The following is a 16,267-nucleotide window of genomic DNA, read 5'->3' as shown; positions in this document are numbered from 1 at the left end:
ATATTATAATTAATAAAAATTTATTTTTTAAAACTTATAAATATAATTTAATTTATTTATGTGCTATATTTTATAAAAGAAACATCATCATAATAACAAATAATAACTTAGTCTAGCTTAACCGAATTTGACAAAATTGATTCATCCGATTTTAGCACGTTTGATTGGTTTTATTGAATTTAACCAAATTTAATCTAATTAATTATTTATTCGGCTCAAATAATGAGTTAATGACCTAATTCAATTTAGTGACTGAGTTTTTTATTCGACCGACTGGATCAAATAAACCGAATTTGATCGTGATATATGACGAGGAAATTTGGAGCGAGCATTAAGTTTTTTTTTTTTTATTTGATTTCAAGATCACTGATACAAATAACAAAAATCTAATGTCGACGTTAATCTTCTATGACAGATCCTTAGGGGGAAATCGAATAACAGGTTCAATACCAAAAGAGATAGCAAACATTTCTGGTCTCCAAGTTCTGTGAGTCTCTGCTCTTCCACAGCATATAGTTTCATTCAAATTGAGTTTTAATTTGTTGAACTTAATTATCAATAACGTAACTTGAAATGGATATAGTGTTGTTGAGTTTAATCAAATGTCTGGAAACCTTCCTCCTGAGCTTGGGAATCTCTCACAACTTCAAAGACTGTAAGGCCTTTTAATTATTAATTACTTTCCTTTATCTTATATCATCTTCCACATGCATGTGTTAGTTTTGGAATTTACTAATTTTGTTAATTAGTTATTATCCATGTCTTGGTTTCATAATAATAATTTCTGTTTTTATAATTACTAAATATACAGGCAAATCAGCTCAAACAATTTTACCGGAGAGCTTCCTGCAACACTTGCCAAGCTCACTTCATTGCAGATTGTGTAAGCTTCATATATAGTTTTATCAAATTCCCGGGAAAAAATTGTTGTTTTTGTTTCTCAATAATTTATGTTTTTATTTGTTTCATGTGTCCTTATCCTATGTGCATGCAGTCAACTTAGCGACAATCAATTTTCTGGAAAGATACCTGATTTTATTCAAAGTTGGACAAATCTGCAGCAATTGTGTGAACTCTTTATTTTTTTTATTTTATTTATTTCTTCTATTGATTGATAATTAAAAATTTATCTGAATTTGTGTCGATTGGTTATTTATTTTGTTAGAGTAATTCAAGGGAGTGGAGTAAGTGGGCCAATTCCTTCTGGGCTTGCAGTTTTGGGATATTTAAATGACTTGTAAGTATATACCACACGTTATTTTCGTGTAAATTATTATTTTAGTTTCTAATATTTGAGTAAAATTTTAATTTTATTTTTAATATTTAAATATTTTATTTTTATCTTAAATATTTTATTTTGTTTTAGTTTAGTATTTTATTAAAATATTTATTTTAAAAATATTTTTTTTTCCATTATCATCTTTTTTTAAGTAACAAATAATAAAAGGGGAAAAATAATATTTATAAAAAAATAATTTTGATCATAAGACAAAAATACGATATAATGAAAAAATATAGAATCTAACTTTAGTGTTTAAATTTATAATTTAGGATTTATAATAAAAAAAATTTAGATAAAAAAAATTGATAGATGTTGGTTGAAAAGAATTAGTTATCTAGCATTATTCTAAAATAAAATGTTTAAAACAAAAATAAAAGATTCGAAATATGAGTGACAAAATGTAAATAATTAGGAACTAGTTAGATTGTTAGAAGGAGTTAGACACTGAGCTAAAGTTAGTTAGAAGTTGAGCATTTAATTATGTCAACTATCACTAAAGTCTATTATATAGAAGCAATGTAACTATGTTGATGATTCATTCATTAAATTCACACGTTCACTCAAGAGTGCGAACTTAATCAAAGATTAAAAAAATGTATTCTCTTCTCAGCTTTCTTTGCTCACTATCTTCAGTTAGAAACATAATTAGGATTTAATTCAAATATTAATAAAAATTGAAATAATGTTTTATCTTTAATTTTATATTGTTTTAGTGTTTTTCAAAAACTGTTTATATATGAAAGCTTTAAAGCGAGCCAGGTAAAAAGAGAAAGAAACACCGAGTTATAGGAGAATAGCCCACTCTGTAGTTTATATAATGGAGAAAACAGAGAGAGAAAGTCCTAACTGAAATAACAAACCAATTGTATCTAATTAAGTACAACCCACTCGTCCACTTAAATAAATATGGAAGTTTCAATTCTGCCTTATGTATGCAGTAATCTATTGATTAATAGTAAATCTTTAAATAAAGTTTAGATTCGTGACAAATTAGTTCTTTATCTGTCTACCGTGGACAATAAAAAAAGCTGACGAACTACCTCCCTAAGAAACATTAGTACATTACCCTTTATCATTTATTACTATTCCCTAATAATATAGTATGATCGTGTTTATTGATTTAGTTATGATTCTATTAATGATTTTATGCAGGAGAATAAGTGATCTGAATGGAGCAGAAAGTTCACCTTTTCCTCGACTTAGAAATATGTCAATGAAAAATCTGTGAGTTGATTTTTTTAATCTCTCATAAATGATTAAAAATTAAAAAGTAAATAATTGTAATTTCCAAGATAATAAAAAATAAAAGAAATTACATTATTTTTAATTTCATGTAAAATTGAATATACATCTTTTTATTTTCATGAAACAATGAAAAATAAAAAAGGAAAAAATTAAAAATCTTTTTTATTGTTTAGTAAATTTTAATTTAATAAGTCAGATAATTAAATTATTTTTTTATAATAATAACTTTTTAAAAAATTTATCCGGTGTATTGGTGCTGTATGTGTCTTTTGTTTGGCAGGATTTTGAGGAGTTGCAATATTAATGGAACCCTGCCTACATATCTTGGGAAGATGACAAGCTTACAAACCTTGTAATTACATACTTTAATATTTTTTATCTTATAATGTTTTAATATTCTTGCGCTTACCAATCCATATATACATTTTTTTTCTCAGAGACCTCAGCTTCAACAAATTAACTGGACCAATTCCCCCTCAGTATGAGAACCTTATCAGACGAATAGTGGCATACATGTAACAAATTTTATCATACTTTTTTTTCCCAAAGTTATTTATTTGGTGCTTATATCCGTAATCCGTTGATGACTTATTGAAAATACACCCTATTTTGGTAGTTGGCACTGTCTAAAAATAAAATTATAAAAATTATTCATGTACTAAAATAAATATAAAAATAAAATAAAATATTTTGGTTATAAAATAAAACTTGTTAAATTTTGTGCTCCTTCAAAAATATAGATTAGTTTCTTGACTCCCCCAAGCCCGAATGCAGGTATTTAACTGGAAACTTTCTCACGGGAGATGTACCTAAGGAATGGATAAATAATGCTAATAAGAAGCACTATTTGTAAGTTCTCTTTCATAAGCTAATTATACAAAAAAATGTTTTGAAGTCAATACGAATTAGCTTAAATTGACCAAAAGTTTTTTTATTATTTTATATTCGTTAATTATTATTATTATTATTATTATGTGAAGATTTTTAGTGATATAGAGAATGGAGTTTGAATTTAGGGTAACACCAAAATAGTTTGAAGTAAAGTTCTCGCAGTATCTATTAAATCAATTATGTAAGAGATTATTTATTTTTGTTTCATAATTACAATATAAAAAGATAGAAAAAAAAAGTTTATTGCACTATCATGTATTTTGATTAGGTCATTTAGTGTAATGTGCCTTATATTTAATTTCTATTACAATAATAATAGAATTTTTATTATTATTTTAGAGAAATTATATTTACTAATTTTTTATGATTCTTTTTAATCTTATAAAAAACAAGACACAATCTTCTAACCAAACTTGTTATCAATAAATTAACCTAACTTATATTTTTTTACTAAGTACGTTTCTAATTTAGTAACGAAAATCTTTCAGACTCATGATACAAAATAAAAATTACATCAACATGATTTGACATAATCAATGACTTTAATTTTTTCACGTACACTACAATAAAACAGTATTTTTGTGACATTTTTTTTTAATATTAGGCGACAGTTTTAACCGTCATTAAATATTTTCACGACAGTTAAAAAAACTGTCATGGATTTAAACGTCGCTAGTTGACATAGTGACACTTTTGGACTACCGTTGATAAAAAATGATATTAGCCTTTTTCTTAAAACAAAAAAAGATAAATTAAAAAAGCATGATATTCAATGTAAACAATGAAAAAAAAATTAAATTTGTGCTCTCACTCTTTGTTTTTAAAGCTTGACAGAATATCCTTTTGTATAAAGGTATTGCTTCAAAAATTGAAGCTTTACTTAGTAACAAATTTTGAACACCAAAGATAGAATTATAGTTGTTTTTTCCTCCAAATTTTGATTTTTTTTTTCCTCCTTCGCACTTTGATGAAAATGTTTTGATACCAAGAATAAAAAAGAACCACTTTTTCTTCTTGCTTTTGTACTATACCGGAAATGCTAGTGCTGGACTGAGATGGAGAAAAAATACTTATTGTCCATAAAAAGAACTGATTGGCTTTCGTTTTTTTTTATTGAGCCGTTCAATTATTACTATAGATATGTATAAAAATTAAAAAGAACACTCAACGAATAATATATTTAATCTAATCAAATAATATTTGTCATCATTAAAAATAAAATTATTATTTCTTAAACTCAAAAATAAATATATAATTATAAAAAATTATATATATAAAATTATAAATATTAAATTAAATAAAATAATTTTAAATTATTGGCTTCTTGCTAACGTTACCGTTATAATATTTTGACACAAATTTTATTATTTGTATAGAGACATTTCTTATAATAACTTCAGCATTAGTGGGAGCCAAAATAATCAAGGATGTCAAGCTGAAAATACGTAAGAGATCGAGCAGTCATTGCATTATTTATTGTGTCATTATTTTTTATTCCAACTAAGTATTTATTAATAATGTTAATTATACATATAGACTAAAATATTATTATTATTATTATTATTATTATTATTATTATTATTATTATTATTATTTATTTATTTATTTATTTTTCTTTCATTTAGTAAAGTCATTATATTAAAAAACTTAATCTCAATAATTTTCTTTTTTACATAAATACTTGTTTAAAATAATTTAGAATTTTAAAAGTGACAATTATTTAAAATTAGATAGTAATTTTGATAGCAAATTATTAATATCTACGTATGTATGTATAAATAATGTATGTATGTTTGTGAGCAGATATTAACCTTCTTTTATATATCTAGGAACTTATTTGCTAGCTCCTTGACTCGCAATGACACGTAAGTTTGGTATTCTAGAATGCAACACTATTAATCATAGATGTACATATAGCCTTTTCATTTTTTCAATATATATATTTTTACAGTGGAAAGGTTTCATGTTTGGAAAGCACTGTGTGTTCTAAAAGTAAGTTGTTCTTTTTGGTGAACTTCCTAGAGATGTATGCGTTGAGGTCTCATCACTATTATGTTGCCATTATTAAACAACTACTCTTTCTTATATCCCTTGAATATATGGTTACAAAAGGGAACTTGGAACCACTACTATGCTGTTACAACTTATTCCTAGCTATAACACCCTATATCAAAACTTTGAAAAGCATTTTGTAAATAGAAGTGTCGTTTAATCCATAATATCTATAGTAAATTAACAAAACTGTAGTTTTCTACTAAATGGGTTCTATGAAATTATTAGACAATAAAGTTGTACATTTACTAAAAATTATAAACTTTATTTTAATAATAAATACACTTTTATTTATTTAATTTATTTTTTATTGAACTTAGAGTAGTGTAATGTTTCTTGTTAAATTTAACAAACAATAACACTATACCATAGTATTTGTGTTCTTCGAACATACTCTTAGTCAGTTCAGAACACATCAAAGACAGTTGATAGCAGAATGTAGTAAGTTCTAGAATATTGTTAAGAGTAATTAGTTAGAGAAGTTAGTTATGACAATTAGCACTCTAACTTAATTACTGTAAATACCGTGTAAGGAATCTGTAGAAACGAACTAATCATTTTCACAACTCTCAATAACAGTTTTCATAACTTTCAATTCTTTCAAGCTCTCTCTCTTCATTTTGATTGTTCTTCATCTTCTACCTTTTTCTTTCCTCAACTTTTTCACTGTCTCACTGTTTAGTACCCTTCATGGTATCAGAGCACTAAGTTCTGATCAATCATGGCAACAAACATACCATTCATAGTTTCTGAAGCTCAAATGAGCTCAACACCTAATTTCATTTCTTCTCCAATCTCTATGAACCTCGATGAGGACAATTTCTTTTAATAGAAAGATCAAACAGAGTCAACAATCAAAGGCCATCATCTCTTGAGTCACATAACAGGAGAAGATATACCAGATAGTTTTGATGTACTATTTTGCTTAAGTCGTGGTTGTTGGCTTCAATGATAAAATTGTTCACCACGAGGGTGGTAAGGTGTGTATACACATAGAAGATCACTTTGCATCTTAGATTAGAGCTAAAATTATACAACTAATGAGTAAATTGAGTAGTATTAAAATATTATTAGAGTTGTTAGTAGTTGGGAGTTAAGTTAGTAATGGCTAGTAGTTAGTAGATGGATATTTATGAGGTTAGTTGAAAATATCTTTATAAATAGCATGACTTTTGTATCGTGTAACAACAATTTCAATCATCAACTTCATATAATATTATCTTCATATATTCTGCTTTTCTCCAAGAAATTTAACATGGTATCAGAGCTATGGTATCCTCCTTGAAGAGGATAAGCCATTAGTTTTTCGGTGAAAAATCACCACGTATCTTCTTCACATTTAAATAATCAGTCCCCATTGTCTTCTTCCTCCCTAATGACAGAATCATCTTCTAACGTAGCACAAGATCCCACTAGCCCTTTCTATATTCATCCTAGTGATCAATCCAACATCTCTCCTTGTCACTCATGTCTTTATTGGCAGTAACTACCACTCTTGGTTTCGATCATTTTCTATGGCCATCATCTCCAAAAATAAATATGACTTTCTTCTCACTGGCTCTATTCTTTCTCCTCTAAACTGATAATCCTTTGTTTTCAATATTGGAGCGTTGCAATAACCTGGTGTTGTCTTGGTTATTTCATTCCCTCTTTCCTCATCTCTTCTTCTTTTTCTCTTCTTCTTTTCTCTTCTCTTATTCTTTTTCCCTTTCTCCTTCTTCTTCGGTTAAGAACCACCTCCTGTCTGTACCTTTTCTTCCTCTCTTTATCTATCTGTTCAATCCACTGCTGGTCGTCACAGCGTCCTGTCTCCTTTCTTCTCTCTTCTTTTTCTTCCTGCTCCTTCCTGATTGTCTCACTCTCAAACACAGAGCCAGAGCAGTAGCCTTGTTTCTCCTTTCCGTCATGACTAGAATTGTCGGCCTGCCACGCATGTCTTTCTTCTTTCTCTGCGTCTCGCGCCACACGCCTCTTCCTTTGCGGTGTATGCCTCTTCCTCAACCATCTCATCAAAACTTATCCAAGCTGGTGATTATTGATATCTTCCATTCACCAGTTTGCGGGGGCATATTAAAATTTTATTAGAGTTATTAGTAGTTAAGAGTTAAGTTAGTAATGGCTAGTAGTTAGTAGATGAATATTTATGAGGTTAGTTAAAAATATCTTTATAAATAGCATGACTCTTATATCATGTAACAACAATTTCAATGCAACAACTTCATATAATATTATCTTCATATATTCTGCTTTTCTCCAAGAAATTTAACAAGTAACATTCAAATTGGAGGTTCAGTAAATGAATATGTCTTAGCGTTGAAGGAAATGATAGGTGCATTAACATCAGCAGGTGAACCAATGAGAAAAACAGATTATATTAATGCAATTTTTCATGGCTTAACAGGAGAGTGCGCTCCGTTAATCACTTCTGTAGTTTCCAGATCCACAAGTATATTGGAGAGTTAGAGGCATTGCTCCTTGCGCATGAAAGTATGTCAGAGAGGTTTCGAAGGTCAGAGCCACCTATCTTAGCTAATACTGCTCAAAATTCACATAATTACAATATGAGATGATGTTTTTGTGGAGGTTATAAAGGAGGCAGGTTTAATGATCAATTTTCATATGGCTCTGGCTCAAGATCGAAAGGAACTGAAGCACCATTTGAAAATGATGCAAGGTTTGGAGGATATGATGCATAGTTTCGAAAGAAACCTTCCTATGAGAGCCTAAAAGTATTTGGGTACTTGTGTTTTTTACATTTGAGCCCTTACAATAGGCACAAATTGAACTTTCGATCTGCTCCTTGTGTGTTCCTTGGCTATGGCACTACTCACAAGAGTATAAATGCTTAACACAAGAAGGGAAAATCATCTTCACAAGGAATATAATGTTTAATGAAACACATTTTCCTTTCAAGAATGGTGACTTCTTGAATAAGAATCAACACATGTCTATAACTCATCTCACTTCAACTCCCATCATACTAATAATTCTAAAACTATCTCTTTCTGTACTAATAATTTTTGTATTAATTTTTACTACTCCAAATCCAACCTCACATCCCTCACAACCTGCTCTAAGTCAGTTACAATCGGTTCCCTTAAACCACCTTTTATATCCTACTCCACCTCTTACAAACTCAACTGCTGATTTCTCATCTTAGCCATCCCTACCTCATGATTTTAATCCAACATACTCCTTTGCTATCACCAATTCATCTCCAGCCCTCACCCCATTGGCGCCATTAGCTACACCCATCATTGTTCCAATTTCAAACTTTGAAATTGTCTTGCCCTTCTCTGATTCTACACCACAGTAGACCAACACTCATTTGATGATTACCAGGAGTGAAGCTGGTATTTTAAAACCTAGGTTCCTCAATGCAATGCTTGAGATTTGAATTGTTAAGGAAGCTTTGTTGCAATCCCAGAGGAAGGCAACAATGGATGTACAATTTGATGCCTTACAAAGGAACCACACTTGGAAGCTAGTGCCATTACCACCAGGGAAAGATGCTATTGGAAGTAAATAGATGTTTCATGCCAAGTATAACTCTGATGGGATTTTTCAGAAGTATGAAGCATGGTTGGTGGCTCAGGGTTTTTCTCAAAGGTCTGGCTTTGATTTCAATGATACCTATAGTCCCGTGGTGAAGCCAACTTCTATTCACATTATCTTGTCTATAGCATTAGTGAATTCTTGGTGCATTAAGCAATTTGATGTTAATAATGCATTTTTGCATGGTGATCTTAGTGAGGATGTGTATATGAAGCAGCCTCAAGGCTATTTAGTTGGAGACTCAAATCTAGTTTGTAAACTAACCAAAGTGTTGTATGGCCTAAAGTAGACTCTTCGGGCCTAGTAGAACAAGCTATCCACAGCTCTGAGGCACTTGGGTTTCTCTTCTACAACATCTGATGTCCCTATTTTCAGTAGATTTAGCAAAGGCTTAGTATTATTTGTGCTTGTATATGTTGATGATATCATCATCACTAGGAGCTCAGAAAGAGAGATGGTTGAGGTTACTAAACAGCTGAATGTCAGGTTCTCTTTGAAGGAAATGGGTGATTTGCACCACTTCTTAGGCATTCAAGTAATAAAGGATGCAAATGGAGGGTTGTTGTTGAGTCAGGAGAAGTATGCTACTGATATATTGATCAAGGTTGGCATAAAAGGATGTAGTTCTTGTAAAATTCATTTGCCTTCTTCAATGAAATTCTTAGCTCTTGGTGGTAGTGATTTTGAATATCCAAATCTTTATATGTCTATTGTTGGCAGCCTTCAATACTTGACCATTACAGGGCTTGAGATCTCTTATTGTGTGAGCAAAGCCTCTCAATTTATGCAATCTCTTTTAGATACTTACTGGTAGCTAGTCAAACAAATTTTGAGGTATATTAGTGGTACTTTGAGCTATGGCTTACACTTACACAAGAATAGCATACTTGCTCTTACAGCATATAGTGATTCGGGTAGAGACCCTGATCATAGAAAGTCCATTGGTGGTTTCTGTGTATTCTTGGGCAAGAATCCGGTTTCATGGTCATTTAAGAAGTAGAGTGTAGTGGCCAGGTCTAGCACTGAGGCTGATTATCAAGCCATGGTAGACCTTGTAGCTGATTTCATTTGGGTGAAAAATCTCCTATGTAAGCTCAAGCATGTTGTTTTTGAACCTCCAATGATTTACTGTGACAATTTGAGTGTTGTGTTATTGGCTGCTAATCCAATACTTCACTCAAAGTCCAAGCATTTTGAAACTAATTTACACTTTGCAAGAGACTATGTGATGAAAGGTGTAGCAAAGGTCAATCATGTTCCAAGCTATGTTCCAATGGCTGATGCTTTAACAAAAGCATTACCTTTAACAACTTTTCTTCATTTTCGATCAACTCTTGAAATTACAAATGTAAATCTTGTTGGCTTAAGGCCTTGGGTCACTGAAGTGGCAGAATCTATAGGTAGTGACGATTGTGTGATGGAAGATAAGGAAGAGGTAGAAAGCAGGGTGCATGATAGCAATGATGGCAAATAAGGAAGAGGTAGAAGGCAGGGTGCATGATAGTAGAATGTAGTAAGTTCTAGAATATTATTAAGAGTGATTAGTTAGAGAAGTTAGTTAAGAGTTAGTTATGATAGTTAGCACTCTAACTTACTATAAATACCTTATGAGGGATCTGCTGGAAACAAACTAATCATTTTCACAACTCTCAATAACAATTTTCACAACTCTCAATTCTCTCAAGCTCTCTTTCTCTCTCTTCATCTCAATTGTTCTTCATCCTCTATCTTTTTTCTTCCCTCAACTTTTTCATTGTCTGGTACCTTTCAGCAGTGTCGAATTCTAATCATTCCAAAATTTGATACATCGATGGTAACCTATTTTATTATGTCATGTATCATTTGCACCATTTTTTAAATACTTTTATGTATATATTTCATTTTCATTTGTGAGTTTGTAAGATCTGGGATCTACTTTTGTCCTTCAAAACTAATCTTTCATATGTACTTTTATATTTACGAAATTTGGTGTGCACTTTTGTCCACGCTAAAATCTTTCATGTATACTTTTGCCATTTACTCTATAAAAGTGAATATAACGAAAAGAAAAAAAAACTGCGACTATATCACTCCTCCCAAAAGCTTAAGCGGATTAGAAAAGATAATATGAATGGTTATATCTCTAATACTCCCCCTTAAGAAATAGTCTATTTTAGGTTTGTTTGAATTTTTGCATAAGTCTTTTTCTCTTTTTAATCCTATGCTATTTTTTTCACTTTTGAACTTCACCAAGAATCAGACTCTACACTTTTTGAATATAAAGCTCCGTATAATCATAACAAAAAAAAGTAATATGAATGATTATCTCTCTAATAAAAACAATAACTATACACTCTTTTCTAATAAAAAATGAAAGTGTATACTTTAAAACAATAAAAAAGTAGAACAAATATTAGTTCTCTCTTAAAGTTACATATTTCTCTCATTTCTCTTACCTGATTATCTTCATTCTTAAAGCCTCACCTCTATTCTCTTTAGCTTAGCATATATGCTACTAGAAAAATTATTTTTAGTGGTTATTTATTTTGATTTTAGTGTCAATAAAAATAGTCACTGATATATTTATCTCCAATTGGACATTAATTATTATGTTTTATGGCTAAAAGATTTTAATGGCAGTTATATAATTGCTAGTAATGACCTTTTTAATAACCGCAAAAGTATATAATTACCGTTATGACAAATGTAAAACAACAAATATATAATTGAAGCAAAGATATAAGTTAAATAAGATATAGAGTGGTTAAATGTTGTTGCCACTAAAAATAATTTTTGTTTTAGTAACAAGTACCTTTCATGATGCAATTCTAAAATGTTATATATACATGGATCTAATTGATTTAATTGATTTTGCTAATTGATATGGCTCTTATAATTTCTGCTTGTTGTGGTGGCAGTGTCAAACTCTTTCCATATAAATTGTGGTGGAGGAAAGGTAACAACAGAAAATGGAAAGATGTTTGATGATGACTCAGATGAAGGAGGAGCAGCTAAGTTCTATCACAATGAAAATACAAATTGGGCGTTCAGTAGTACCGGTAACTTCTTGGAAAGTACAATTATTACTTCGAGCTACATTCCTTCTATTGTGTCTAATAAGCTCTCTATAAAAAACAATAATGATATTGAGCTATACACCAATGCACGTGCATCTCCTATTTCTTTGACTTATTATGGATTTTGCCTTGGAAATGGAAACTACAATGTGGATCTGCATTTCGCTGAGATCGTGTTTATTGATGAAACATATAAGAGCCTTGGAAGGCGCATATTTGATATCTACATTCAGGTACATTTCCAACATCAGGATCTACATACTACCATATTATGTTATGAATCGTGTCTTCAAAAAGTTTAAATATATTACTTAAAATGTCATAAATAATTTTTATATTTAATTGGATAATTTTATTGATCTTTATTTTTACTATACATAAAATATTTAATTATGTAAATCGCATAATAAAATAGTCATATACACTACACCAACTTCGGTGAATAGCGGCAAATTTTTGGCGGAGCAGCTTTTGATAACTTCTGTTAAACCCTATTTAGGATTAGGATTTAGTGGCAGTTATTGCATTGAAAAATGACAAATGCTGTCAAATCCATTTTATTCTGTGGAAGTTTTGTATAAACTGTTGCTAAAGGAGAGTATATCATTGTGTTAAAACATTTATTCTAATACTGCTACTATTTTCTGTGATCTTTGTAGCATGTCAACACACTCATTCTAATACAAGTTAATTAATTTGTTTGTAAATAATTTTTTAATATTTTTTTCACAAAATAAATAATTGTCTAAAGTCATGCATTATGACTTTTTTTATAGCTAGTTTTTTTTATAGAAAAATAGTTAGTTTTTTGAATTATATATATAGGTCATTTTAGTAAGTCTATATTATGGTGGCGGTAGTATTTGAGAAAGTGTTGTTAAAATTAAAATAATATTTTTTTATTATTTAGCAATACTTTTTAAAAATGTTGCTAAAAAAGTGTTACTAAAATGTGAAAAAATGTGATTTTAATTTTAAAAACATTTACATAATCACTATAACTACTATAATCATAGATATACTAAATGGTACTTTAGAGATTCGCCTTTACTGGGCTGGCAAAGGAACAACTGCAATCCCAAAAAAATCAATTTATGGACCTCTTATATCAGCCATATCTATCTATCGTGGTAGGTTTCTAGATAAGAAATATTATAATAATCTTGATATTATAATATAGTTTTTTATTCAAGTTCTTTAAAGTCAAAGATAATTATGCATGCCAACTTTTAAGCTTCCCCAGATCATGGAAGTAGAATATCAGCAGCTGTTGTCGTTGGAATTGTTGTTGCCGTGGCAATTATTATTGTCTTGATATTTGCCATATTTTGGTGGAAAGGCTGTTTAGGAAAGAAAAATTCTTCTACAAAAGGTAATTATTTGAAAAAGGAATAATTACTTTGTTAGTAAATAATCTTTTATTTATTTTTTTCACAAAATAAATAATTGTCTAAAGTCACGCATTATAACATTTTTTATAGTTGGCAACGGTTTATTTACTATTTTTGTTTGTTTCAATTTACAGAATTAAATAATTTAGAGTTGCAAACCGGTATATTTTCTATACGACAAATAAAAACAGCAACAAATAATTTTGATATCGTCAACAAGATTGGAGAAGGAGGATTTGGTTCTGTGTATAAGGTATTTTTACAATATATAAATATTAAAAATTTTGTATTGTTTATTTATATTTTCACATTCTATCTGGTTTTGAAAATCCTTTAGCAACATTATTATATTCTAAAAACTACATCCTATTATATTCTTCGAAAATACAGGGTGAGTTACCTAATGGTACAAAAATCGCAGTCAAGCAACTTTCTTCAAAATCGAAACAAGGGAATCGAGAGTTCTTAAATGAAATAGGCATGATTTCTGCTTTACAACATTCATGTCTGGTTAAACTCTATGGATGTTGTGTCGAGGGAGATCAGTTATTTTTGGTATATGAATACATGCAAAATAATAGCCTTGCTCATGCTTTATTTGGTAATCTCTCTCTTTTAATAAAGTAGTCTTACTTACGTAAATGATTAATTATATGGGTAAATAGTCAAATTTATTCTTGAAAAGATCATTCATATTTTAAATTGGTATTCGAAGAATTTTTTTAATTAAATTCGTCCTTTAAAGATTTTAAATTAGTTATATTAATCTTTCTGGCACTTTTATTGCTAATGGCGTCAAAATTTGTCAATGTGACACGTTAAGTGACACCACAATGACTACAGTATGCACCTGGCAATCCTAATTGACTGCTAATATGATAAATTTATGCAATAAGATCAAATAAGCTCCAATTGGGGAGGACTTTAAGGCATTGAAATTCTTCAACTTGGGTTTGATTTGATTTAATTTTATAAACTTATCATGTTAGCACCCAATTAGGACGGTGAAGTACGTGCTGTGCAAACTCTGACGCCACGAGCAATAGAAGTGACCGAAGGACTAATATAACCAACTTAAAATTTTGGAAAGACGAATTTGATTAAAAAAATCTTTCAAGGACTATTTTAGAGAACATACAATTTTTTAGAGACTAATTTGACTACTTACTCTTAATTATATTATATGGTATCATTTAATATAATTTTAATGATTTTCAAAAGGCCGTGAAGAAAACCAAATAAAATTGGATTGGCAAACAAGACACAAAATTTGTGTTGGTATCGCTCGAGGATTAACATACCTCCATGAAGAGTCAAGAGTGAAAGTGGTTCATAGGGATATCAAAGCAACTAATATCTTACTTGACAAAGATCTCAACCCTAAAATATCAGATTTTGGTTTGGCTAAACTTGATGAAGAGGACAATACCCATATTAGCACTCGAATAGCTGGAACATTGTGAGATTCTTGACTTTTTTCTTGTGCAAAGTTAATTAGTAAATAACATTTACCCATAGCTTGAAATAAGGATATACTAATGCATCTTCAATTATTTAACAATTCTTTTAAGGAAAATGAGATTTAGCATCTACATTTGTCAAGTTATAAAGTTAGTATATTTTATAATTCTTTTTCAATTTATTATATAGTGGATATATGGCTCCAGAATATGCTATGTATGGTCAGTTAACCGATAAAGCAGACGTATATAGTTTTGGAATTGTTGCATTAGAAATCGTGAGCGGAAGAAATAATACAACCAATCGACAAAATGAAGGGGCATTCGTTTTACTTGATTGGGTAAGTCTATTTCATCTTGATGATCACATACTCAAATATTCCTAGTGGCTTTCATAAGATTATGGATCTATTTGGTATGAATAATCTTGTTTGTTACAAGAATAATGTGTGGAAGAATAAATTTAGATCTCGTAGTAACGAATAGATAATTAACACTAAAAACTGTTAAATATAATAGTTATATATTTTGCATTATAATCGTGCATATAAAACCTAACAATTGTGATTTATTCATTTTGCTTTAATAGATAACCTCTTCTCTCATTTTTGAGTGTTCTTTGTAAAAATTTCTTCTATACAATATTTTAATAAAATTTTACAATTATATATCTAAACAAAATAATTTTTGAATTCTACATTTTATTCTACTTTTAAAAAAGTGTTTTTTATACTTGTTTGCAAGATACACTTAAAGGATAAACAAGAAAAACGAAAATTTAATAGAGACACAATTGGTGTAATTGTCATTATTTAATTTTAATATATTAAAATTTCTAAATATTTCTATTCTTGCTTGTTTAGTTTTGAAAATTAGCTTATTGATTTAGAAATAAACTAATCATTTCCTATATTAGGCACGTTTGCTGAGAGAGAAAGGTGATATAATGGAAATAGTTGACAGAAGATTATTGGATTCAAACTTGAAGAAAGAGGAAGTGATGGTAATGATCAATGTTGCTTTCTTATGCACTAATGTGTCTCCAACACTTAGGCCTACTATGTCTTCAGTGGTAAACATGCTTGAAGGCAAAAGCATTGTTCCAAAACTAGTTTCAGAGTCATTAAATGAGAAGAAATTAGAAGCATTAACAATGTATTATAACCAAGATGACCAAAGTACCACAACAATAATGGAGATGCCTTTGACTGCTTCATCTACTTCTACAGCACAAGATTTGTATGCAATTCACCTAGACTCTTCTTACTTTGAGAGTAGAAATTAGAATATAAGTTACATAAACTATATATACATCTATCCCAAAATCCTAACTGA

At 29.6% G+C, this 16,267-nt stretch overlaps 2 protein-coding genes across 2 annotated transcripts; both read left to right on the top strand.

Moving 5' to 3' along the window:
• Nucleotides 1–7,989: 7,989 nt before the first annotated feature.
• LOC127740576 (probable LRR receptor-like serine/threonine-protein kinase At1g07650) lies at nucleotides 7,990–12,383 on the top strand. The gene is made up of 2 exons (XM_052251647.1): nucleotides 7,990–8,144; nucleotides 11,923–12,383. The coding sequence occupies exons 1-2, from the start codon at nucleotides 8,075–8,077 to the stop codon at nucleotides 12,381–12,383; spliced, it is 531 nt and encodes a 176-aa protein (XP_052107607.1). The 5' UTR covers nucleotides 7,990–8,074.
• A 238-nt stretch (nucleotides 12,384–12,621) lies between these two features.
• Nucleotides 12,622–16,267, top strand: LOC127739734 (probable leucine-rich repeat receptor-like serine/threonine-protein kinase At3g14840). The gene is made up of 8 exons (XM_052251646.1): nucleotides 12,622–12,679; nucleotides 13,098–13,211; nucleotides 13,316–13,453; nucleotides 13,607–13,725; nucleotides 13,863–14,073; nucleotides 14,694–14,931; nucleotides 15,123–15,273; nucleotides 15,849–16,267. Exons 1-8 carry the CDS (start codon nucleotides 12,622–12,624, stop codon nucleotides 16,215–16,217), a joined length of 1,398 nt encoding a protein of 465 aa, XP_052107606.1. The 3' UTR covers nucleotides 16,218–16,267.

This window comes from Arachis duranensis, chromosome 7 (assembly GCF_000817695.3).
Source record: "Arachis duranensis cultivar V14167 chromosome 7, aradu.V14167.gnm2.J7QH, whole genome shotgun sequence".
Taxonomy (NCBI): domain Eukaryota; kingdom Viridiplantae; phylum Streptophyta; class Magnoliopsida; order Fabales; family Fabaceae; genus Arachis; species Arachis duranensis.
This window is presented reverse-complemented; position numbering and strand designations above follow the sequence as displayed.